The 27,917-nt window shown below is 37.0% G+C and overlaps 1 protein-coding gene across 1 annotated transcript; it reads right to left on the bottom strand.

Moving 5' to 3' along the window:
• Positions 1-596: 596 nt before the first annotated feature.
• abcc2 (ATP-binding cassette, sub-family C (CFTR/MRP), member 2) lies at positions 597-24,136 on the bottom strand. The gene is given in 33 exon segments (XM_051917218.1): positions 597-888; positions 1,366-1,560; positions 2,307-2,473; positions 2,814-2,972; positions 4,236-4,379; positions 4,871-4,972; positions 5,057-5,183; positions 5,266-5,465; positions 5,613-5,768; positions 7,088-7,242; positions 8,272-8,491; positions 8,592-8,691; positions 9,541-9,694; positions 10,103-10,286; positions 10,843-11,010; positions 11,786-11,962; positions 12,059-12,185; positions 12,324-12,390; positions 13,905-13,989; positions 14,141-14,287; positions 14,492-14,629; positions 14,755-14,820; positions 14,926-15,180; positions 16,019-16,196; positions 16,726-16,901; positions 19,001-19,223; positions 19,426-19,481; positions 19,570-19,692; positions 20,727-20,867; positions 20,979-21,035; positions 21,037-21,123; positions 21,637-21,807; positions 23,812-24,136. Coding segments are annotated over 33 exon segments (4,683 nt in total). The 5' UTR covers positions 23,854-24,136; the 3' UTR covers positions 597-752.
• Positions 24,137-27,917: the final 3,781 nt, after the last annotated feature.

Below are 27,917 nucleotides of genomic sequence, written 5' to 3'. Positions count from 1 at the left end.
TGGGCGATTTCAAAACGCTGCTTCATGAAGCTTCGAAGCTTTATGAATCTTTTGTTTGGAATCAGTGGTTCAGAGTGTGTATCAAACTGCCAAAGTCACGCCCCCCAGTGATGAAGCACTGAAATTTCGAAATGTTTCGAAACACTTATGACATAATGAAGCCTTGTTTACTGAAATCACGTGACTTTGGCAGTTTGATACACGCTCCGAACCACTGATTCCAAACAAAAGATTCATAAAGCTTCGAAGCTTCATGAAGCAATCTGCTTAATTCATAACATTTATTCTAAATAAAAATGAATTAAAACAAAATTAATTAAAATGATCCCATGATGGAAGGTTCTATAGATGAAGCACCTGATGGAATATAGAACCTTCTTCTAAGACTGTAGACTGGGAAGGAACGTGACAAAAAGGAGGAATTAGCCAAAATTATTTTTCATCATAACCAGCACAAGAGCCGTCGATCGACCTTATCATGTCTGAACTCAGAATATGATAATCTGATTCTCTAAACTGCTGTCTATCAAATATGTGCACTCTATCTTTATATGAAAAGAGCAAACGTGACATGGCTTTATATAAATATACAGGTGTACACAAAATGCAAACTTTATTGCCACAACACAAACCCATATCAAACAACACATCAGCAAAAATAACAAAATTACATACAAACTGTAATATAAATCTTTAACATTTTATGATTTTGGTCCTCCAGACTAAAGCTTTTTTTTAACAGTAATTAAACATCATAGGCTAGAATACGTATGTTCCTCGCTTCGGATTCCAGCATCCTTCGCCATTGCATAGAAATGTCCCTGTTTGTTAAGCAATTCACTGGGCGAATCAAACTCCACGATTTTACCGGAATCCAGGACCATTACCCTGCAGCAAAGAGAAGAGGAAAGGTCAGGATCACTTCATTTATCACTGACCTGACTGATAAAACCAGACCTGAGAGACGATCTCAACTCCTGCTGGAAAGGTGCCGCTCTTCTTTTGAGTAATTTGGCTCATGTTTGTGGTTTGACTAATGCTGGGATCGGACTACACGATATCAGCCTGATTTTAATATCATAATAATTAATGTTTTAAATTTACTTAATAGTAAATAGTTAAAAGGAGTGTCTTCCAATAACAAATTCATTTTTGCTGTGGTATCAAAACTGGTAAATACCAATATTACTGGTACTGATACCGACTGCAGATATTTTAATATTGTGACAACAGTATGTATTAAGGCATTTTAAGGCAAGCTTTGAATTGAACTGGATAATAAGGATCTTATTGAATTTAAGACGTTATTACTGCAATACATCTCTTTGAAACAAGCTCTACAGAAATAACTTGAAGGCTGCTCACCGTGAACTGTCCAGAATGGTGTTGAGCCGGTGTGCGATGGTGAGCACAGTACAGTGGGAAAACTCTCTGCGGATGGTGGTCTGGATGAGATCGTCTGTCTCCAGATCCACGGCTGCTGTGGCTTCATCCAGGATGAGTATGCGGGATTTCCTGAGCAAGGCCCGGGCGAGACACAGCAGCTGTCTCTGACCGAGACTAGTGAAAACACAAAAACATGTCAAGATCAGAAACTAGACGTACATCTGCAAATTAAAAGAATTAAAGAGGATCTATTATGCCCTATTTTGTTTTTGGGCTCTACTAGAACAGGTTTTCATGCTTGAATGTTGATTATTTTCCTCATTGTTGCAGCTCCTCTCTTCCCAGTCTGTCAGTAACGCTCTGTTTAGTTCCTGTCTCTATGAAGCCCCTCCTTCTGAAAAGCACAATGTGCTCTGATTGGTTGGCTGGAGCAGTGTGTTGTGATTGGTGTTTGGGAAATGTCCCACCCCTTACCATAACCACCAGTTTCAACACACTACTAACTAACTCAAACAGGCCCCGCCCCTTTATTCTGTGTATGAATTATGTAAATGAGGAATATTGTGAAGAAAACTCAAGACTACAATGGAGGCGTTTCAGGGAGTTCAGAAACACTGACACTGATACAGAGAAGAACTCCCGCTGGAGGAACTTTGCAGAGCTTTTTCATGATCAAACAGAAACATTACACACTAAAATCTATTATAGGATGCCCTACTTCTAATTCAAATGGCCTGACCAAAGAAACCAGAACTAAATTAAACTCTATGAGTTTAAACTTTCTATGCTGAAATCTAGACAAACTGAAAAGTATCAATATTACAATTAACCACCCAATTTTGATGCACCCCAAGATGCACTCATTTGAATTCGAAGCACATCTGATCGATGCATAAGAACATGTTCATGTTTATACGAACCTTAAATTCTCTCCCCCCTCCGACACCTCGTGTTGAAGTCCTGTCGGCAAACCCCGAACATAATCTTTCAGATGAGCCAACTCCAGAACATTCCATATTTCCTCATCACTAAACTTCTGGAAAGGGTCCAGGTTCATCCGCAGAGTCCCAGAGAAGAGAACTGGGTCCTGTAATAAAGCATTCATTTTTTTTTGTCAGCATTGCGGGACATTCTCAGATGCTGCTTTGCATTAAATGTATTTTTTTATGACGCTTAGAAGAACCCAGGTCCGTTGTAGGGCCACATTTAATGCATTCAGTCGCTTTGAGAAATGTGACTACAGGCAGATTCATCTGGTGAAGGACGCTGAGACGGCCCATCTGTGCCTGTCCTCCACGGCCATGTGGAAGTCTAGGACAGACTTGCTAATGTGGAGTACATAGCAGCGTCGCACATTGCAACCCTTGGTAACAACTGTGCAAACCTTTGGTGAATGAATGTGAATGAATCTTGTGTACTCAACGCACCTGTGGAATGATGGTGAGTCTGCTCCTGAGATCATGAAGCCCCAGGGTGGAGATGTCAACACCGTCGATGATGATTCGACCTTCACTAGCTTCAATGATGCGAAACAAACAGTTGGTCAGACTAGATTTGCCTGCACCAGTTCGACCAACAATGCCAATCTGGGAAAAGTCAGGAAATGGGAAAAAAAAATATATTCAAGTGACAATGTAGAATAATCAAATACTCAGAAAATACTGAGGTACATGAAATCAAGGCATATTATTACATCATATTGCTGTCTGACGCGTTGACAATGTTTAAATTAATCTTATTAAAAATATACACATGAATACAAGCTTTAGAACATATAAAGCTTTTAAGATGAGAGTGAGCCAATCAGCAGTAGGGGGTGTGTTCACTAATGATGGGGGAGGAAATAGAAAGCCAATCAGCAGTAGAGGGCATGTTTATTCATGATGGGGGAGGAGAGTGAGCCAATCAGTTGTAGGAGGCGTGTCCATTCATGATGGGGGAGGAGAGAGAGCCAATCAGTTGTAGGAGGCGTGTCCATTCATGATGGGGGAGGAGAGAGAGCCAATCAGCAGTAGAGGGTGTGTTTATTCATGATGAGGGAGGAGAGTGAGCCAATCAGTTGTAGGAGGCGTGTCCATTCATGATGGGGGAGTAGAGAGAGTGAGCCACTCATCAGTAGGGGGCGTGTCTACTCATGATGGGGGAGGAGAGAGAGAGTGAGCCAATCAGCATAGGGGGCTTTCCAGCGCCAAGGCCTGAAATGGACGCCGAGGTTGTGTTGTTTCACAGAACCAAGATATGCTGTTGTTGTAATGTTAGTATAACAGAGGCCAGAGGCCACTCAAGAGGCGCACTAGTGACTGACACTAGAGGCTGCGGTCTTTAGCATCCTTGTTAGCGTGTGCGCCTCCCATGCCGGATCGAATCCCACTCGGAGCAGTGTGAGTAGAACCGAAGGGGTTACATGATCTATAGGAGTTTTGAGTGTCATTGTTTGTCTGGAGCTGGTGAACAAAGAACTCTTGCTTGTATATACTCTTGTGTACTTTGTGTTCAGTTTTTGTTCTTCATTGTTGTTCGTTCACAATCTTAGCTTTATTTTTCCACTAAGTGTTATTTTGCTTCGCTACAGCTATGATAGACACCCTTCGGGGGTGGAGCAATGAAGGGAGGGGCGTGTTTGTTTGGGTTGATTTCAAATATCAACAGTGTTTCTCAGAAATCGCTTACTGCACCTTTATCTAACTCTGAATTTGAGTCATCGCTTCTTCCTAAAACCCAACTGTGTCACACAACTAAGGCAGAAACAGAACCAGAGCCCTTTAAGTCTTGTTTGATAATGATCAGTGTATAATACTGTTTATCGCTCCATGTTGGCATTTTCAATATATCATTAAGAATCTCCTCACCTTCTCAGTGCTTTCGATGTCACATGTGATTCCATGGAGAATGAGCTCCAACTCAGGCCGGTATCGAACTTTGTAGTTTTCAAAGCGAATATTCCCGGTGGCGGGCCAGTCGTCAGGAGGACGATTACTGGTGACCCACGGAGCCTGGAGACACAAAGATTATCACTAAATTAACCAAATTTAGAAAAACATTTCAACAATTCCATTTAAAGTTTTCAAAACCGTTGGATTTCATATGGATCTGTTCAAATATGGTAAAACTGGAGAAGAATGTCTGTGCAAATATTCCCTTACAGGTATTTATGAAGTATGATCTACTAATTTTCTAATGTTCTTTCAGGTGATTTTTCATCTAGTAATCTAGCTACAATTGCAAAAAAATGTTCTTCCATTATTGCATATCATGGAAAATGTGATCATACTATTTATTTGGGGTTTTATAATTTAAGCCATTAAGAACTGGAGATGTGTAAATGTCCATGTGAAGGTTTTGACTGCTATAGTAGGAACGTGTTTCTATCAAGCTGTCTGTAGTGTTTGGCTCGTCTATAGTTCATAATGTTTGGGAGATTAAGAAAATCATTATTAGATCATTAACACAAAATTTGACACCTGAAAATGCTTTAATTCTCTACCTCATTTTTGATATTTGTGTACTCGTTCACTCTTTCCACAGCAACGATGTTGGTCTCCAATTCTGATGTCATTCTCACAAGCCAGTTCAAAGTTTGAGTCACCTAAGAAGAACACGAGTAGTGTTACTTAATGGAGAGGTTATTTGACTGCCTATCACAGGTACCTCAAAATCAAAAAAGATTTACATTTAAGGCGTATGAGATGGACAGTCCAACCAGTCCACTATTCAAAGAGTCTCGCGAGATTACAGCAAACAAAGCTGAGAAAAACACCACCAGATTCCCCAGGGACTCCAACCGCATGGCCAACCACCTGAAATCCAACAAGCAACATTATGAAGCAAACACAGATTTATCTCTTGACAAAAAGCTCGATATATAGTGAAAATTCTGACCTATTAGAAACAATCCAAGGATAGACACTTTTGAGATTCTGATCAATGGTGTGCTCATTCTGCTTTAGGAAACGCTGCTGGTGCCCATACGCTCTTATAACAGAGATTCCTGATACGGTTTCTCCAAAGTGTGAGTAAATGGGAGATCGAGATACAGAATCCAGTCGTCGGAGTTGCCTGGATGTAGCAACATAGAACCTCTGAAATACACAAAGCAGGTTTATACAAACTTAATGCAGAATAGCAGAATAGATTTTAATTCTTTTACATACTATGTATGAGAGAAACATGTTGCAAAGTGTCCACAGACTAGTACAGGTTTTTGTTTGTTTTATCATTACTGTTACCTGCACAAAGTAGTAGACAACAGCCATCGGTACAACAACTGCGGTGAAGATTGGAGTAGCCAGACAGATAACAAACAAGGTCCCTAGAACTCCGAGAAGACAGAGAATCCAGGATCTGAAGGACATCGGGATCATCTCATCCACAGTAAAGATATCCTAAATATAAGCCAAATTGAAAACAATATTTCAGTTTTAAAACAGGCAAATCAGAGAAAAAAAAATTGAGGTTCATATCAGATTTTATCATTTTCACAGTCTTGGGATGTGTTGAGATTCCAGTAAGATTACTATGTTTATATGAATCTGCAGAATACTTAATAATATACTTGCAATATACTACAGTCTCTGGTGCTGCTCGAGTGGAGGTCAAAAATGACATAAATGTTTTTAAATGTTATTTCAATGAAATGTACTATATTTTAGTTCAATAATGTTTTTTTATTTCAATGAAATTAATGTACTATATTTTAGTTCGATAAAGTTTTTTAATTAATATTTCGTATTTTTAGGGGATTTCATGGTACTAAATTATATTTATGCAGCAGTTACAATCCATTTATTACCTGTAAACCACTTTTTGAGCATACAGACCTAAAAATTTAATTTACAATTTAAACTGTCGTAAATCTTGAATGCTTTGGAGCACATGCTGAAGTTTGTTCTCTTTTTAAAGAAGACACTTGCTAAATTATTTTAAGTTTAAGTTTATTGTTATGGAAAATGCACAAAAATACTATTTTCCATTTTTAACTCTAAAACTGGCTTGAAAATCAAAGCCTAAACAAATAAATCTAAACAAGTTGTGTTCCAAATTTGAGGTTGATATCTCAAAAAATGAGCTTTCAGTAAGATTTTGTTTGGGCGCAGTACCAAATGCTTCCACTAGATGAAATCCGCTTCCCATTCGTTACCACTGCACTCATTTTTGACAGCGAACAGTACAAGTGTGACTATTTTTTTCAGGACCATTTAACCTTTTGAATCATGTCCATGATTTTTTTCTTTACCAAGTTTCACACCATTCCGATGAAGTATTCAAAAAAAAAAAAAAAAAAAAAAAAACGTAATTTTTTGGAGGGTCAAAAAGGACCAAAGAGCACCAGAGCATTAAAAATTAAGTTTTCTTTTTTTTTATTATTGTCATTGATGGCTCCATGAAGAACATTTAACTTCCACAGAATATTTCCATTGCACAAAACGTTCTTTAGATTTTTAAAATGTTCTTCACGCTAAGAAATAATGGTTCGTTTAAGAACTGTTCACTGAAAGGTGAAAAAATATGCTTCTTTTTTGGCATCGCTGTGAAAACACTCTTTTGGAACCTTTATTTTGTACAGAATGTTAATGAACTTGTCTCTGGCCTTCATACAGGCCCACTAATTATACAATTCATTGCAATTTGTAGATCTTTGATTTGTCTTTATAGCAAAAATCAATAAAATCGTGTTCAGTGTTAAAAGTGGGCCCATCTATACCTTAGCGAAACGATTGACTACTCGTCCTGAAGGTGTGGTATCAAAGAACACCATGGGCACTCTCAGAATATTAGACAGCAGATTTGTGTGTAGAGTCCTGGACGCACTAATGGATCCATCAGCTAGGAGTATAGTGCCTAAAAACACCAGAAATCCTGGCAGAGAAAGACATACCATCACTTAGTCATAAAGGAAAGCTCATCCTGTGTCCACCATTTTTTCTCTGTAAACAAAAGACTTAGTTAGTTTTACCTACAGCCACCAAACTCAGCACACAAATTGTTCTCATCAAGCCGGACAACTTTCTAAATTACAATCATTAGCTCCGACAAACAGGTCATTTTGAATTTAATGTGGATTTATTTATTTATTCATGCGATTCTCACAGACATTAGAGATGCTAAATTGCAAACAGATTTTTGATATCTCAAACGTTGTCAAAAAGTAAACAGGAAAAGTCTCATGTTTTCTGAGTGCTTTATATGATTTAGATCAAATTGGGGCTGTATGTTTGGCTATAGGGACTGATCAAATGGATGTGACTATTGTGGTTCACGGTCACAACGCCACCAGCTGACAGCCGCATGTGTGGCACATACAGACTTTAAAACAGTCCTCTCCTCTTATATTTACTCTACTTATATTGTTTTTCTAGACCAACCAGGTGACGTTGTACTGCTTAGGGCCGTCATCGTTGCTTGCAACTATATTGATATAATTTAAAATGTATTCCAACATTTTTCACTTTATACATGTATAATATCACATTGTCAAAAATACGAAAGAAAATAATCCCAAACTTTTAAAGGGGTCATATGAAGCTTTTTTATGTTTTCCTTTTTCTTTAGTGTGTAACGCATCTGTTTGTGCATGTATAAAATCTGCAAAGTTACAAAGCGCATAGTCTCACACAAAGGAATTTGTTCTACAGAGAACACTGATCCAGGTCAATCACAACGCCCTGAGTCAGCTGGCCAATCAGAGCACTCTGAGCTTTTCGGAAGGCGGGGCTTTGTAGACATTAGCATAAATACTGGAGCTACAATTATGTACAATATGTGTAGTTCACCCAATAATCAAAATAACAAACTAGCATCATATGGCCTCTTTAAAATCACAAAATATCATGTCGTCCATTTCATTCTGTTTGTAAATGTATTTATTAAACCTCTTTCTGCTCATACCTTGTGCTAATCCCAGGCCTCCAAAGACGCCTATTCTCGTGTCTCTAATATGATTTGGGTAGGTTTTGTTGATATAGTTTTCAGCATCATTAGTCCATTCACTGAGCCACAGATTTTGACCAATGACGGCCACATTCTGGATGAAGTAGAAGACGAAACTCAAGGAGACGTAACACCAGCCCATAGACCTCAGATACTGAAGATACACTGAGAACTTCACCTGGGTTATAGATCAAAAAATCATTTGCACACAATTACTGAGGGGAAAATAGACAACAAAACATTGAGAACCAAAACTGCTTTTAGTTGCTATTAAGTACCCTTCCGGTCTCCATTGCCTCTTTCTCAATCAGTCGCTGTCCTTTCTTATCACCGGAGTCTTTTTTACTTCGAAGAGAGCTGTTCTTCCTTACTCTCACACTAAAGACAAAAATATATATACATTGGTCTTGGTGAACACAAAACTGCACTCTTGCAATGAAGTCTGTTGTTGCATTTCAGTAGCTTTTTTGAAAGATCATGACTATAGAGTTTTTTCCATTCATTTCTCCCATAGGGATTTAAAAAAAGTCTTGGTTAAAGCTTTATAAGCCATGAACGAAGCCTACCAGCTCTGAGGAGAATCACAACACTGCAAACTTTGATTTGAAGCAAAAAAGTATTTGAAAATCGGACAAAATACAAAGATACAAGACTGTGAACTTAACGGCTTCAGTGAGTGAAAGAACTACAATCCCATGAAGCATTGCAAACAGCATAATTGAATTAAAAATGATGGAGAAACATAAAACTACTTATTTGTACAAAATGTTGATTATATTTATTAAAATAATGTATTTTAAATTTCATTAGCAGTGCTTCAACTCGATTATGTGATTCGTGGGAGTGGGCGGGGCTAAAGAGATCTTGGCACTTTTGATTGAGGCAACTGTGATTAGTGGAATTTTCTGTACAGCATCATGGGTAATGTAGTTTTTAAACTAAATTGAAATAATGAGAGCTGATGGCTTCAACAGAGGCAAATACTATCAGATTAACATCCTTGTAGCTCACAGTAGGTCCGCCTTGAAAGGTTTATAAGTTATCAATAAAAATCTATTTCCTTGTGGAGAAAATGAATGGAGTTTTTACCTCCAGAACCTGACTGTTGCACTCTATACTTGCTCAACTGGAGCAACATTAAGTTATATTTGAGTGAAATAGTGCATGTCTGGAATAAAATCTTCTGTTCTTCTTGTGGAATGTTATTCAATGGTGTGTTTGGTTTACCTTCCATTTTGTCGAATGTGACGCTGGCTGCTGCGCAAGCTGTTTTCTCTCTTCAGTGTGCTTGAGACGATGTCCTCTGGAGAGCCGTCGGCCTGTGGCTCCAAAACCTCCGGCAGGGTATCGATCTCTTCATAGGCTGCCTCCTGAGCTGCTGCTTTTTGACCAAAGAGAAAAATAAACGAGTTTATGTACATAGAGACTTGTGCACGTTTTGATGCAAGTAGTGCAAAAACACTGGAAAGTTTTTCCAAACTTTTAAATGGTAGTGTACGTTATTGGATATTGAAAAGAGTTTGTGCCCAAATGGTCTACTATTTCCAGTTAATTTTCATAGTGTGGATCCCTGCAGCTTTTTGGCTAATATTGAATAAATGAAAACACAGAGGAAAGACAACTTGCACCAAGAAATAAAGCAAGCAAGAAAGAAAGAACCCAAACTTTAGCAGCTGAATCATGTAGACATTGTAATAAAACTTTCAGAATGTGCTCATATGGCCATTTTAGAATTTAGGAGAATATCTGAAGCTCAGCAGAAAATGCAAATGTTGGATGGCAGACAAACCTTTCTTGGCATCAGCTTTGTTGTTTTCCTCTTTGCCGTAAATTTCCAGGAATTCATAGAAAGCGCCTTTATTGGCCCGAAGAGCGTTGTATGATCCCACCTCAGACACAACCCCATTCACCAACACAACAATCTCATCTACATACGGCAAGAAGCTAATCCCATGTGTTACCAGGATACGAGTCTACAAAGAAAGAGAAGGAGAAAAAAATAGAACAGCAATGCAGAAATTTAAGTCAAGCAGAACACATGCTTTTGACATACATATATAATAATATAGTGAGCATCTGAAGCGTTCGCCCAGAAATCTGCGTCTCAGACAGCCCACAAATACTGAATCGAGCTCTCTTTTACGTCTTCTTGCGCTTGAACAGACATATTCAAACAAAATTATGTCAAAACGCCCATCTTGACAAGTATCCTGTAAACATAGTTAGTTATGTCTTAAATGAACGTAAACAGTGGAGAAAGAAAACGCATGTGTAACAGTATATTGGATCCATGCAGCTCTTAAAGTGACAGCAGCCTAATAAACCTGCTGCTGTCTGTGTTTTTAATGTTAATCAAACAACAAAAGAAAAGAAAAAATCACTCACTGATCTTGACTGAATAACTTTTGTAACTTTAATAAGGATTAATATATGTTTCATGGCTGGTAACAAATATTTGTGGCCAGTAAATTTTCTTAAGGTGTGGCAAAAAGTCCATTCTGAGTATTCACTTTGACATTAGTCTCCTACCTTATTTTTGAGCAGTCCTTTGGGTCCGATCACCCTTTCAAACAGATGTTTTCCTACATGTGAGTCGACAGCAGACAGCGGGTCATCCAGAAGGTAAATGTCTGCGGAGCTGTAAACCGCCCTGGCCAGACTCACCCTCTGTTTCTGTCCCCCACTCAGATTGATGCCCTGTGGCACAGCAGAGGAAAAATGAAAGATTCAAAGTCAGTGTTTCCCAACCCCGTTCCTGGATACACAGCAACACTGCACATGTTTGAACTCTTGAAGAGAATAAGCGGTGGAAATATCTAAATACAGCAAGCACACAAGTGAACATGTATTATTGCAGTTGCATTGTCAGGACCAACAGCCAGTGGTGTAAAGTATTCCAGTAAATGCAATTAGTAACGTAACTTTTTGGCTACTTTGTAGTTTGACTGAGTATTAAAGACATTAGCAACTTTTACTCTCTACCTACATTTTTGAATAAGTATATGTACTCTTTACTCCAATGCATTTGTGATGAGTTTATTCATATGGAATGTAATTGTATTTTAAATGGATTAGGAAAATAAAGTGGTTTGAATTCAAGGTGCTCTAAAAGAATTGCCACCATATCACCATTTGTGCCTTTAAAAATGTTATATACACAAATAAAATGTCTCTTTCTCATTTTCAAAGCTTATTTGCACATTGAATGCACATTATAAAATAAACGCTGCACCCCTGGCCCATATTGCCCATGCCTAAATCCACCATTGAATATACCAACTGTGACTTTACGTTCACCAGTCTCAGTTTTATTATATATGTAAAGATTACCAACCTTACTATGTCTTCCTTTCATTTGTCACGGTTTTGAGCCGGTCGTGACAAATGTGGGGGCTCGTCCGGGATTTAAACCCGGGACCTCTCGTCAAGGACTAAAGGTTGGGAAGCACTGCTCTAAAGAGACACGCTTTACCTTCTCTCCGATCTCAGTTTGATCTCTCCCAGGCAGAAGATCCAGGTCTGGCCCGAGAGCACACGCATCCACCGCAGACAGGTAACGCTCTTCCTCCAGCTTAGAGCCGAACAGGATGTTGTCCCTGAGAGTAGCGTTCTGTATCCACGCCTGCTGCGGCACATACGCCATTGACCCCTGAGAGAGAAACACACGTGACTAATGTCCAGCCAGCAAATAAGAGTTACATTAATCTTTCAAGAGATCTTTTCATAATAAGATCTGTTTGATTACATTGATATTAATGTAGCCCTTGAGGCAGTGCAGTTCTCCCAGCAGAGAGGATATCAGCGATGTCTTTCCAGAACCCACGGCTCCAACCACTGCCACCAGACGACCCGGATGAACGTCCAGAGACACACTGAACAATACAATCATTGGTTAAAAACCACAGTGAAAATTGATAGGTAGAGCACACACTCATGCAAGCACACTAGTACTGTAATAGTGTAAAAATATGATAGTGTTGCGTTGTAGTGAATGAAACGGCAAAACTCACTGTTTCAGAACTGGTTCTGTGTCTCTTTCCCAGGTGAATGTGCCATCATTTATGCTCACTGCAGCACCTAATGAATGAAGAACATTTGAGCACTTTCAGAGATTTCATACTAACCCTGCTAATGTTCTGGCAAGGTTATGAACAAACATCTTCCAGTAACATCAAAAGAATGTTTGTTCAAAGTTATATTTATATTTCAAAGTCCAGTCTTTAACAATGATCTCACAAAAATATTATGCCAACAGGTGGCGCTTTGACTGTAATTGAATATTGCCATGTAGATGTCTTCAGGTCAGGACTCTAATCAAACATGTGAAGTCTGGGACAGATCCGACATTGTATGCCCGAGTTACAACAACTTCTTCTTTCATGGCGAAACATCGCATTTTGTCAGGCCACCACGGACACACCCTTTAGTGAAAACTCTAGATCTTTGCAATTTAATGTCTCAAAAACCTTTAGATTAGACTGATAAAATATGATGTTGATCTGATTAAAGCTCTAGGAGGAGTTTGTTAAAGTGCAACATCGAAAATGACGAAAACTGCAAAAATTTTGCAGAGGAAATTCAAAATATCTCACTTCCTGTTGGGTTTACAGATTTTGCACCCCGGGACTTTTTTGTAGGTATTGGGCTGTTACATCTGTCTACCGAATTTCATACCTGTACGTGAAACGTAGATTGAAAGGCGCTTAATTGAAATTTTGTAGGTGGCACTATTGAGCCATTTTGCCACACCTAATTCTGAAGCCCATATCAGACGTAAACTTCTGACGCGAATGTTCTCTGAAAGTTCTGAAACAAATAGTAACATTTTAAAAATGATAGACGAACTTCCATGTATGAATAATGTTTTTGTGCTAACGTTTTGAGAACATTATTAAAGGCCAGATAACTTTGAAAGATTGTTCTATTAAAGTTACTGGAAGGACGTTTGTTCATAACTTTGAGAGAACCTTGACAGAACATTAGCCAAAGTTCTGAGAATGTCACCTGGGATGTTCATCTAATGTTTTTAAAATGTTACTACTTGTTTCAGAACGTTTAGAGAACACTCAAAAGTAACATTTACATAATGTTTGCAGAATGATAAAATGGAATGTTTCCTTAATGTTAGCACAAAAATGTTATTTATACATTGTTCATGGAATGTTTATTTCTGAAGCATTTCAGTTGAACATTCAGCTAACGTTTTTTTTTTTTTAAATGTTACTAGTTTCGGAATGTTCAGAGAACATTTAAAAGTAACGTTCCCATAATGTTTGAAGAATGATAAAATGGAATGTTCCCTTAACTTTTGCATAAAGAAAAAACATTTTTTTGAACATTTATAGAACATTCTGAAATAACATTTTTAAAACTTACAATGAACGTTAGCAAAACGTTCTTAGAACATAATATGTTAGCTGGGAAACTGCTGTTGTTCGTCTGAAGTATGGTCTTTACAGAACACAACTATTCAAGAACACATTGCTACTGCAAACAGTAATGAGCACGTCAAAAAATGATTTAAGCTTTTCTAAAACAATTTGAAATCAGCTAAGTTTGTCTAAGAATACTGAAATGAGTTCTTGACTTACTGTGGCTGTCATCATGCTTGATTACCGTCGTGTCCAGATCACTGCCACTCAGAAATTTCTCAAGTCTTTTCTTAGATACATTGGTCTAAACATTGAAACAAGTATTGAGTAGTAATTTCAAACAGTTCAAAAATACTTTTAAAACTGCAAACAAAGTTAATTGAAAGGTAGCAATAAAATGCTTCTGTATAAATAACAATATACATATAAAATAATGTATAGATTCTGTATAGTACCTGAACCATGCTAGATATCAGCTGCGGAAGCATGGCCAGCGGGAAGCGCAGGATGTTAAAGAGTGAGATGGAGGTAAAAGCTTTCTCTGCATCCAAGATGTTATCAGAATCCACAGACACAAATACAGCAAAGGTCGCCAGAGACACCTACAGACGATAACACATGACTTCAGTGTCTATAATGGGATGGTAGTGTTGTAGTTGTGCTGCTTGCGTTCTGTGATTCATTCATTCAAGATTTTGAATAAACAGTGTAGATTTTCAACTTTGCTGTCAATCCACTGACAGATACAGTGGTGCCTTGCAATAGAAAATCATTTCACACTGTATATAAAACACTATTATACTCACAATAGCTGGAGCACACGAAAATATGAAGATGGAGACAGATGAGAGGTAGACATATTTCCTCATCACCTTCAGCTCCTTTTCTCGAATTTCCTGAACCTGAGACTCAAAAGATGATTCCCAGGCGTAATACTTGAGAATCTACCACACAGGTGACAAAGAAATTAGCAAATACATGTCAACAAAACAAGATGTTACATTTTCATTTGTCCTGTAAGTGGAAATGTGATTTGAGGCATGCTAGAGGAGTGTAAGACACCACTTACTTTGATTCCATTCAATATGTCGTTCACAATTTTCATGCGTGAGTCTTTAAATTTCATGTTTTGCACCTGAAAAGAAGCATGTTGCACTTAGTGGATAGTGATGCAGTGGACAAACTATATTTCTTTTGTAACCAGACAAGTCTTTTACAAGAGCAATGCTTTATGAATCACCTGGAAGCTCCTGGATTTGGTGGCCAGCCAGCCGTTGATGGGCACCATCAGCACCATGACCAACAGGCCCGCTAGGACAGACGGACCCAGCTCAATCCAGAGGAAAGCTATGGACAGAGCGATCTGCAGTGGACACGACCATAGCAAATGAATAAAGTTGGTGACGTCGTTAAATCTCTGAGCATCCGCTGACATCAGGTTGACAATCTCTCCAGCAGTTGACTCTTTCCTAGAGTCGTTAGATACAACTAATGCCTGAAAGAAACCAGTAAATAATGAGTCATCACAAAATCATCCACTGGCTATGACACAACTAAATGATTAGACTGTTAAAGTGCCCTATTATGCTTTTTTAAAGGTTGCTAATGTTGTTTTGGAGTTTACATTCATACAAGATTAAAAACATTTCTCATAATATCCACTGCAGCATCAGCTCTTTTCTCTCAGTGTCTGAAATTATTCAATGAAGGATTCGGTCTCTCTAAACCCCACCTTTCTGAGAGCTGCTCTGCTCTGATTGGTCAGATGGCCCAGTCTGTTGTGATTGGTCGTAACCAAACGCTCATTATCATATATGAATCTCATCACTTGATACACATTGAGACGAACAGTAACGATGGTGTGGGTTTTACCGTATCAATCTCATCAAAGTGGATTTGCTTTGGCAGCAGAAAACAGCGTCTTCTCGACATGAACAACACGAACCAAACTCTTCCAGTCTCAGATACAACTACAGTGATTGAGGGCGGGGCAAAGCAGACGCTGTTCTCTGGCAGCCAATGGGCTGGCATTATGCAAATTAGTTGCAAACATATGCAGGTTCAGCAGGAATTGAGACTGGAATTACTGACGACTCGTTTCAGTTCAGAATCGGCTCTTTCTTCTGGGAGACAAAAACTCCATTTATCTGATCTTTGATCTTTGAAACTGAACCTTTTACATTCACTTACAACAGCTCTATTACACACTACATGAAAGGTAATATCAGAAAAAGCATAATATGGGCACTTCAGCAGACATCTAAAACCACAAATATTGCAAAAAAAGGAAAAAGGACTATAAATTGATGCAAAGCAGAGATATAACAGTGTACCTTCTTATAAACAGCTGCCATGATAGCTGTGCGTACTTTCATACCCAGGATAAAACATTGATTAAAATACTGTTGCAGGATAACAGACTGTAAAAACGCCACCAACAGAAGCAGCACTGCGTATATGTAGCCGGTCCATGCATAACTTGATTTGTCCTGAATGAAGGCTATCATTAACCTGTGACAAACAACATCATATTGCTCCACCAGTTTCAGAAAGACAATGTAAAGAGGTCAGAAGATAAAAACTGCCCAGCTAACACAAATACGTTATTAAAACTTTGTTCTCTGATCATTAAAAATGTCCAGTTTTCGTGGTTCTATGAACGTTAAGCAAACATTCCATTGTATCATTCTTCAAACATTATGGAATGTTACTTTTGAATCTTCTCTGAACATTCTGAAAACAAGTAGTAACATTTAAAAAACATTAGATGAACGTCCAGCTAAAATGTTTCAGGAATAAAACATTCCATGAATGATGTATAAATATGTTTTTGTGCTAATGTTTTAAAGAACATTATTAAAGACCAGATAACTTTAAACAAACATTCTATTAACGTTACTGGATGAACATTTTGTTCATAAATTTGAGAGAACATTCTGAGAACGTTTCCTGTTAGCTGGGTGAGGTTCTTTTGTAGACCATAAAGTCCAAGTCTTGTGGTACAGATTCAGAAATGAAAAGAATGCAGAAGACCACTTACTTGAGAAGTTGTGGGCTTGCAAATGCTAGAAGATCTTGTATGAGTTTGAAGAAGGCTGACTCTATAAGCACACCTTTGAAGGTTTTGGTAATGGTGGGAATCAGCCAGGACTGAGGATAGTCGGATTCAGAATCCTTCTTCGCTTTCTTTTTGGCTTTCTTTTTTCCTGTCTCCTCCTAATAAGAAATATTGTGCGTGCGTCAGTAAGTGTTTGGTCCTCAGTACAAAACAGGTCATCACAAAACACTAATCAGTCAAACAATGAATTACTTTGAGAGGAAAAAAAGAAAAGAAAGACACAATAGTGATAAAATAGGATTAAATAGTATTATCTCTTGAGTGTTGATGTGAAGAACACATACTGACAGCTTTACTTACTGCACACATTATTGTGGGTTTTATTCATTTTTCTTTCTTTTTTTTTTTTTTGTTAGAACATAACAGAAAATATGATGCATATTTTAAAAAGCGACACAATAAACATTAAGGTCTTTTGAAGTTGTCTTTATTTATATTAAGTAGCCTAAACTAAATTAAACATTGACTAACAAAAAACGTTTTCAGTTTCATCCTAAGTGAAAATTCTATTATTGTAGCTGATTTAACTTTTGTTCATGATGGAATTAAGTTGTAAAAAGGCAAAAATATATTATATTGATTTAATTTGATGACTTCAAAATAACTTAATTCGATTATGATGAATTTACATGAACAAATTAGGCTACGCTTGAGTTACTTAACTGATTCATGTCCATTAAAGGGCATTTATGTAGAATTCAGAAACCCTTGTTATTAGCGACACCGGTGGCCGTTAAGTGAACTACAGCTAGCAACTTACTGCTTGTGCTCTCATGCACAGATCGTGATTGTCGACAGATGAGGTAATTAAAATTACACTGTTATGATGATAGTTTGATCATAAAGTAGGCCTATATTTTAGACTATATAGATCTGACCATGTGAGACTAGTTTGAATTTCTTTGCCTGACACGTTGATATTACAGTACAGGGGTGCGTTTCCCGTAACAATGTAACTCGCTGCCACCATAGTACGATGCATCGTTGAACAAATCAACTAGCTAGTCATGACTGTTTCCTGAAACCGTATTGTCGCAAACCTGACGTTCAACCACGTTGGTGAATGACGTCACGCAGGTGGTGGAGTAAAAACTTCTATAAATTAATCTGTTTGAGATTGAATTAATGCTAGATTTTTTGCTATAAATTACAGACATGGCATTAGAGGACTAATTCTCATTTTCCTCAGTTATTTTGCTTTATTTCCAGATTAAATCAAATGCTTGTTCTTACGTTCTAGTGCACGTACGCACATGCGCACTCTTCAAAAACGGTGCTTTAAATCTCTTGACAAACTAAAATATATAAATGACATTTGTATATATTCGAAATAAAAGATATACATTGTACTTGATGTCAGCTTGCTTATTTTGCTCAAGATAATGATTTATTAAGTCCACATGTCATAAAAACAAGAAACTCTGCTTCTACCCACAGCTCGAGAGCTGTTGTTCCAACCACACAAGTTTGCGATGCAGTTTGTGAATGTTCGTTTGAACGATGGTTTCGGGAAACACCAAATCGTTGAACTATGTTAGTAACGATGTTAGTTGGCTAATGATGCTTTTGGGAAACGCACCCCAGAATGGCTTTCTGCATTATCCTGAATACATTCGTTTCATGCCTCATGGACCCTTTTCACAGACTGTGATGACGCTTCTGAGAAACCTGGAAATGTGAAAAGGGTCTATTGAACGGAAGAAAGGATCTCGGCAGCGCGGGTAACCGTCACATTCCTTTGATTTTCCCGGCAAAAACGTCCCGAGTCCTTAACTTAAAAATCAGTCTACAGGCTTTCATAGACAACCTAGGAAGTCGGGGAAGGTCTTGTTTTTCAAGTTTCGTTACAACCTGTTCATATATTGGCAATGCAAAAAGCGACTGATACATGAGAATTCTTACATATAGCCTGTTTAAATCATTCAACATACGTTTTTTCAGTGTATGGTCTTTATAATAAATAATCGTATAAATGTCTTTGGGAAAATAAATATTTTTGATTCATATTACATCAGAATTTAAGGTTTGAACCCAAACCATAAATATAAATTGAGAAAAACATACATTTGGCTGTACAGTATATATCTTTTTTTTCAGTCTGCTGTGTAAACCAACACTGATAATTAGCAGTAATGCAAAAAAACACTTTTTTTTTTCTTTTCTTTTTTCTAAATCTGCAGAACTCTGATTCTCTTACCATAACTAGAACATCCTGACTGACTCCTTTGGCCAAGCCGTTCTGACCATCATCATTAGTCTTTTGCTTGTTTCGTTTCTTCTGTAGGGCATTGCGAGCTTTTTTCAGCTCTTTGGTCATAATGTTTTCAAACTGCTCACAGATCAAATTAGTGGAATCTTTCTCATTCAGATCCCACATGTCCTCCTGAACCAGAGGCCTCTTATAACCTTTGAACACCATACTGAGGAAAAAGATTTACAAGAGTATTATGCAGAAGAAAGCCACATATATGTGTATATATTATATAGCGTACACAGAATTTGTGTGTCATATAGACACAACAGCGATATGCAGTTAGTAAATAAAATGTGCTAATCAGTAAAAAAAAAAAAAAAAAAAACTACAAAAATGCAAGATGAGAAACACAATAAATTCATATCCACCTGTTAAACCAGTTAAAGGTGATTCTGCTGAGAAACGTTGCTTTTGCTTCGGGATTCTGTGAAAAATTAGAGAAAGTACATTGGAAAAATATACATTTGTTACAAGTGACATTACAAGTGCTATTTCTCATCTGCTTTCTGTACCGTTTTTGAAAGTCTTTTAACTTCAGGTGAAATGTCAGCAATGGCTGATAAAACCAAAGCGATCAGCTGCAGTCCGTAGCTGATGTAGAACAGGCAGAACCGCGGGACATCAGTGACTTCATCCTGAGGAAAAACATGATTATTTCAGTAACACTTTACAATAATGATCAATTTGTTGACTTACATTGATGCATTTGTCACACTGTGTCATGTACTATTAATGAACAACCTTTTACAGCATTTGTCAATATTAATATCAATATTAATATCAATTTAAAAAACTTGAAATCAAGTCAAGTCAATTTTGATTATATAGCTCTTTTCACAATGCTTTTATGGCTCATATAGTATGATATAGTGAGAAAAAACAGCTCAGTTTTATTCAAACATTCAAAATGAGCAGAAATATGCAATTTGGTGCAGATGCTGATATTTATATGGACAAAAAGTAAGATGAAATTCTGAGGCTTGTAATGTAAATCAATGAGATCTCTATAACAGTACAGCAGAAACTGACATAAAATGCATATAAATATCAATATCTGCCAATAATGTCTTAGTAAGATGATATTTTAAATGCTTAGTTTATGATCAAACCTCTGTAGTTTTAAATCATATAATGCAATACAATACAATGATGATTGAGAGATGAACTAATAAATCTTCCTTAAAACACTGATGATCATATTTGATACTTATGATTTTTCTAAAAAATGATGTCTGGATAATCAAGTAAACCTGGGCTCCTTCAGTCCAGTAAGTGTTCATCTTGACATATTACTGACAATATCAAAGTTATTCTTACATTTACTTGATAAAAATCAAGACAGGTGAAGCACGTGCTGAAGGAGGACATTTTGTAGTTTATACTAAAAGTTGTTTAACGTTTTTTAAGCTGCACTGAAACTGACATTTGGACCTTCAACCCCTTGAACCCCAGTGAAGTCCATTATATGGAGAAAAATCCTGGAATTTTTCCTCAGAAACCTTCATTTCTTTTCGACTGAAGAAAGAAAAAGACCCGAACATCTTGGATGACATGGGGGTGAGTAAATTATCAGGAAATTTTAATTCTGAAGTGAACTAATCCTTTAACGTTAGCAAAAGGATGCCATGCATTATCCTGTATGTACAGTATCTGTGAGTGTTTTCTGTACCTGTCCCAGTGCTTCCCTCAGTAAAGTCTGGAACTGGAAAACCGCACACACCACCTGAAGCAGCCAGAACAGGAAGAGGCTTCCGGAGTCCACAGATTTCACCCTGTGCCGCATGGACTCCTGGCACAACATCACAACTATCTACACAAACACAAACTGCTCATGAGCATTTCAAATTATTTATGGAGTACATTTACAGCTCTGCATGTAAATGTAGTGTATATTGCATGTCTACACGAATAATAAACTTACCCATGACACTGCGAACAGAACAGGATTGGTGTACAACACCGCTGGGTGTTTCTGCGCAGGTGGAATCACTCGATGGCCCATAATCCTCACCCAGAGTGAGCGCTAACTCCGCTATCGCTGTCAGCAACAGGAGGCCGGCCACAATCTTTCGGACGAAAATAAAAGTTGGAGTGAACAATGTGATGAACAGCGTGGCGCCAAACACCCGCCATACACAAACCATCCAGGTGAAATGATAAAAAATGTTATTCCATCGAGGCAACCAAAAAAAGTTTAAACAAATATCTCAAAACTTAAGGAATGAATGAGTTAATGTCCATGAATGTAATATATTTTGTGGCTTGATATATAAACTGATTAATTATAAATGATGATATTACAAAGGTCTTGATAATTATTTTAAAAGGTTATAAAAGATAGTTATATTTATGATAAGACTGTAAGATAATGGATTGTAAAGATGCACTTTAAACTTATAAACTGTCCTTTGTATTAATATTTGTTGTATATTTGTAGCAGGATTACTGTAATGTCCTGTCATTTAAATGAACGCAGGTGTGGCACTGATGAAAGGATGTTAGGATGTTGCGGCCCTGATACTGAATTATCTTTTAAATGACTGTTGTTGTGAAATGAATGATATTTGACATGATTTCACCTGTTTGCAGATGTAGAGTCTTGAGGCTGGAGTTTTGGCAGATTTCTTACAGAAACTAGAGAAGTGCCACGGAGCACAAAGCCACAGGAACGCTAAGGGAAGCCAGACCAGCACTGTCCTCTCCACACACAGCGGCAGATCCGGGTCCGGACGCTGCAGGTACGAGGCATTCTGACACACACACACACACACACACACATCAGAGTAAGAGGCACTGAATGAAAGACATGACATAAGTGAAAATGACACAATGGCAGGAGTTCAACTCAGAGCAGATGTCAGCATGATATTGCTGAGTCTGTCAGACTGTCAATGATTAAAGTTATTATTGTAGTTACACACATAAAACAACTTATGACTCTAGTGATTTTATTACTACTATCACTGCCATGAATGAGCTCAGAATGATTTTTTCCAGAAATTACCTATTATCTATTTCACAAACTGCAACTTAAGACATTATGCTCCAGACCTTGAATTCTTTTCAATGGATTTTCAACTTTTCTATGTTATTTGTGTGTGTGTGTGTGTGTGTTGTCATTCATGAATTTGTCCAGTTCTTGTCTGTCACCCACACTTATTAACTGACCTTTATCTTTTGAACATAAAGCATAAAACTAAGGATGGGTAAACATCTAGACATACTGAGCATAGCATGTCATTATATATATATATATATATATAGTCAAACCAAAAATTATTCAGACATTTTTGATATTTTTGATATATTTTTACTAGTGGGTGCAGGACACTATAGTTCATTTATGTAAGTGAGGACAGCAAAATAAAGTAAACTGTGACATATTATACCCAAAAATTCTTCATACAGTGGACTACCAGTAAAATTTGGAACCAAAAATTATGTCAAATGTTATTTGACATAATTAAGATTATTTTTTTTCTGAGACAGTTTAACTCTGAGATCTTGTCATATTTTATTACCATTTTTTTTTAACTATAGCGAATAAACTGTATTAATGAATGAAATGTTCAAGGTGTCTGAATAAATTTTGGTTTGACTGTATATATATATTATATATATATATATATATATAATGTGTGAGTGGCTATAAATGAAAGCAAAATGTAATTCTAGCTATTAGTCTATAATCTTTGTTTTTTTTTAAATAAAATCACTTTCATTAAAACAACTTTAATTTGCAATAATTTTGCCTAAGACTTCATTCATTTTACATTTTCTTAAAATAACTTGCATCAAATCCACATACTGCTCAGAACCAGTGTTAATTTAGTTTTAATTTTATTAATATTTTGAATTAGGTTTTATTTTTAGGCATTTCGTCATGTGCTTTTGTCAATTTATTATTATTATTTAATATTTTTTATATATTGTTAAATATTTTCTTATATTTACATTATTATTTTTTATCTTTATCAATATTCTTTATATTTAGGTGTAATTTATTTTTATTTCAGTTTTATTTATTTTTTTTCAGTTAATTGCCTAGGCAACATTTCTAATTTTCGTTTAGTTGAAGTTTTTCAAATAATATTTTTATTTTATTTCAGCTTCATTTCAATGAACAGAAATGTTTTAATAGCTTTAGTTAACCAGTGTCAATTGTAACGGACAACAGAAAATCTGGTAACACTTTACAATAAGGTTCATTATTTACATTAGTTAACATGAACTGCACTTATACAGCATTTATTAATCTTGCTTAATGTTAATTACAACATTTACTAATTCATTATTAAAATCAAGAGTTGTGTTTGTTAACATTAGTTAATGCACTATGAACTAACATGAACAAACAATGAACAGCTGGATTTTCATTAACTAACATGAACAAAGATTAATAAATGCTGTAACAAATGTATTGATCATTGGTAGTTCATGTTAGTTTATACATTAATGAATCTTATTGTAAAGTGTTACCGAAAATCTTTTACAAAATAATCATAAATTTAAAAACATTGAATTCATAACATTCTGAGCTGCATTTTGAGTAGAAGGCATATTCTGATGTGTCCCAGCAGCATAATTCGACTCTGAGTGGGATAAAATATAATTTGGTCTCTCTTTTCATGAATTTACTACTACTTTAGCATGTTGTGCTGTGGTGAATTGTAGAATCTGACTGTGTTATCATTCAAAACTTGGAAACATGAAAATTCGATATACAAAATAAAACCATAAAACAGAAGACTCACCCAAAACACGGAGCCGCAGTATTTCTCTAGAGCAGCAGACATGTCTCTTCCATCACACTGACCAGCAGCAAACAGAGATGATGCTTTTCTTACACTGATTCTCTCAGTACTGAAGTTATAACGTCACATAAACCTCGAGTCTTCTGAGAGATGTCAGCCACATCGGCTCTTTCCAGCTCATTTAACTGAGTGACAGTGTGGTCTCAGAGCGTCCTGTCCGTCGCATAAAAATGAGTTTAACCTTTCCCCACTTGTTGAAAAAAGAAACAGCCCAGAGATTACTATTCAGTTTTCATTACTCACAGTCTAAAGTCCAGATTCACCATAGTTATGTACATGTGAGGAGGGGGAGGGATGGACACTCTCTCTCTCTCTCACACACACACACACACACACACGCACAATGGGAAAGAGCTTTTTTCCGTTTTCTTTTTTCTGTTGTTTTAGGTAGGGTTTCCTGCCATTATAAAGTCATTAAAGAAATATAAACAAAGGATGGCTGCTCATGGTCAGTGTTATTCTACTAGCACGAACCTAACAGTCTACTTATACTCTGAGTTAGTTGACATTACTTATAGTTTACTCATTTATTTATTTAATATTACCATATTTGTATGTATATTTATTAATTTATTCATATTTAATAAGTTGTTTAGGATATTTTTAAGTCCACAAAAGTGTCAACAAGTTAACAACGTGAACCTAAGCCTCAAACTAATCTAAGTAATTGCTAAAGCAAACACACATAAATAAATAATTGTCAGTACATTCTTGCTTTATAGATAAGATTAGATTTATGTTGTACAAAGAAAACATCACACTAAATTTAAAGTTGGTATAAAACTATATAAAGAAAAACATACAGTATAATGTATATGCATAAAATGCAACTTAAATTCTTCAAAATACTGTAAGACAGGTGTTTTTCACCTTCTGCCTACTGATAATGTTTACAGTTAATCATTACATCCATCAGGATAAGATACAGTGTGTGCTGTGAGTCATTGAAGATTCAAGGACACATCAGCATGACAGGCAAAATGACAATTACACAGCATTTTGCTTCATGATTGTTTATCTAATGAAAAAGATGTTCCAGAATTAGATATGTATTTTTTCCTACTTTTAAATAATTAGTCAGCTGCTGGTCATATAAGTGCTGTATCTGCTGAGTAAAAATGTCTAGGGTTATGTATGTATCCCATGGTTCCCTGAGAAAGGGAACGAGACGCTGCGTCAGCTGCTGACACTATGTGGGCACACCCTGCAATGGTCAATGTAGTGCGATGACGTCACAAGATGTGCCTCAGCGTATAAGAAAGGCGCCTGAGAACATGCCATCAGATTCATATTGTCAAAAGGAAGATGCAGTATCTCGTTCCCTTTCTCAAGGAACCAGGGTTACATACATACATACATAACCCTAGACGTTCCCTTTCGAGGGAACCTCTATGCTGCGTCTGCTGCTGACACTATGGGGACACCATACCAACCAGTTAGCCAATTATCAGTGGGCGAGTGGGCCTTGCAACCAAAACGGCCTGCTTCTCGGGCTACAGTAAGCATTATAGCTCACTCTTCGAGTGAGGAGTGGGCCCAACCTCAGTTTGGACCACCCAAAAATCAAAAGTAGTTCCTTTGAAAATCTTACATCCAACAATAATTTTGTACTAAACAGTGTCACAATGAAAACAAACAAACCCAAATGCAGAGTGCAATTAAAGAGTTTATTTTGTCCACAGTGAAAACAATCACAATAGTCCTGAGGCCTGTTGCATGAAGCTTATTGATCAAACTCTGATAGGCTTTTCACACTGCGCTTAACCCCGGGTTATCGTCCTTCTAAACACCGCTTTTAACCCCGGGTAAAGGAACGTTTCACACTTGTAATTCAGAAGCGGGATTAGCACTGCTTTTTACCCAGGGGTTATGAAACTCTTCTCCGGAGCAGGGTTAGCACTGGTTTTGTGGTGTTAACCCTGCACTGAGGTGCCAAATTTGTACAGTGTGAAATGATGCAGTGTTAGAATGTTACAGCCAGACACTTAGCAACAGACAACCAATCACGTACTCATATTTGCCTGCTTTGAACAGTCACAGAAACACTGCGCAGTGAATTCAACGTTTGAGAGGAAAAATGTCAAATGCTGACAGAAAATATGACAATTTGAGTGAAGAGACCATTTTAACTTAGTCTGAAATGTCCATTCAGTATAAACTCGATAGTACAGTCGGCAATACGAGGATGTTAGAGCTGTAAACAGGCCGCGTGCTGTGTTTAGTGCTGTGTTTATGTGTTTATCCAATCAATGACACTGATTCCGCAAATATGCAAATAAGAACATTAACGCAGGATTTAGGAATGTACAATATGAAACGTCAGTTCATGAATACCCAGGATTAGTTAACCCCCGGGTAAATTATAAGCAGTGTGAAACGTGAAGCAAGATAACCCAGGATTCTGTTTGCCCAGGGCTTAGAATGACCCAGGGTTAACTATTAAGTGTAAAAAGCCCTTAAGTTTCAGAGTATGTTTAGAGTTGACAAATCCATACAAATCCAACCTGGTTTAGATCAGGTTCCGCAGTCTCACAACGCTCGGTATAAACGTTCTTTGTCTACTCAGATTTGATCCAGAGTTTGCGGTTAACTCTGAAGCGCGTGCACCTGAAAGTGTGACACGAGCGGCAAACAGCCAATCACACACTTCTCACAAGAGAGACAGCGAATTCACTTCTCTGCTGAAAATTAAGAGTTCGTTATGAAAAATATCATGAAATTAAACACATTTACAAGGCAGGAATAAATATTGCTGCTGCAGCGAAAGTTTGAAAAGGCAGCTGAAAGAAAAAATATGACCATGTATCAATGAATGTGAATTAAAAAAAAAGCCTAATAATTTATATAGGTTCACAAAGAGCTCAAATGAATGTGTAAACTTAATCTGTTTAAAAGCTTTATATATTAATGCATGTATTATATTTATATTAATTTAAAAGCAAAGTTTAATATTAATTGTCAATTAATAAAATAATTATATGAATATACTATCCCCCGGTTTCACAGAAAAGGCTTAAGCTAGTCCCAGACTAAAATGCATGTTTTAGCTGCTTTAACTGAAAGTAACTTGCACTGACATATCTTAAAATATGTCAAAACCATTGTCTTGTCTCAAGATGCACACGAGTAATGTTTTTTTCTAGGGTATGTTTATAAAAGCTACTTAAATACCTTAATTGAAATAAGGCCTAATCCTGGTTTAGCCAAAGCCCTGTCTGTGAAACCGGGCCTATATGATTCAGGCTATACATAATTATAATTCAAATAATATAAATATAATAAATAATTGACAGCAAAAGATTAGCAATTTTGTCTTTAAAATTCTTACTTTAATTTGCAATTAGATATACAGGGGGATTGGCTTTACTGCATCAGATACATGTCACTTTACTCACAGCTGATTGGTCCAGTTTTGTTCTCCGATCTCTAACCCAGAATAAAACAAAGTTAGTACCCTAAGTTACCATGGCGATGAACACAGCTAAAAACCAATCCACCTTCTTGAGCCCGAAAAAAAGTTTGCTCAAGCTAATCTCGAACTTACCTGGGAAGTAACTGATACCAGCTTCGTGCAACAGGCCACTGGAGAAATATGAATAAATCCAAATAACAGATGATGAGGCCAACTGGAGTAAGACGATGAAATTGAACAGGAAGAAATCAGTCGGACAGTCCAATCTGTATAATCCAGGCAGGTTAGTGATCAACAGGAAATCCAACGTGGAACAAAATTGAAGCACAAAGAGATGGGGGCAACAACAATAAACTCTAGAATATTACATAAACAGTGAGACAATAGCAATGAACTGACAAGGAATGAACACACACACTCAGGGAAACATGGGGGAAAAATCAGCAACAGGTGAGTACAGGTTTGATAAGACTCTTCAGCTAATAAGTTGCTTAGATGTCAAAGGGTGACAGACACGATAGGAAGACAATAGCAATGAAAATACAGACCTGAACCATGGCAATCATAGGGCATTTTACCTGTTGATTGCAATCATCTATCAGAGCCTGATCCAATTTGTCTCTCGCAGGAACCA

This window comes from Ctenopharyngodon idella, chromosome 13, assembly GCF_019924925.1.
Source record: "Ctenopharyngodon idella isolate HZGC_01 chromosome 13, HZGC01, whole genome shotgun sequence".
NCBI classification, from domain to species: Eukaryota; Metazoa; Chordata; class Actinopteri; order Cypriniformes; family Xenocyprididae; genus Ctenopharyngodon; species Ctenopharyngodon idella.
This window is presented reverse-complemented; position numbering and strand designations above follow the sequence as displayed.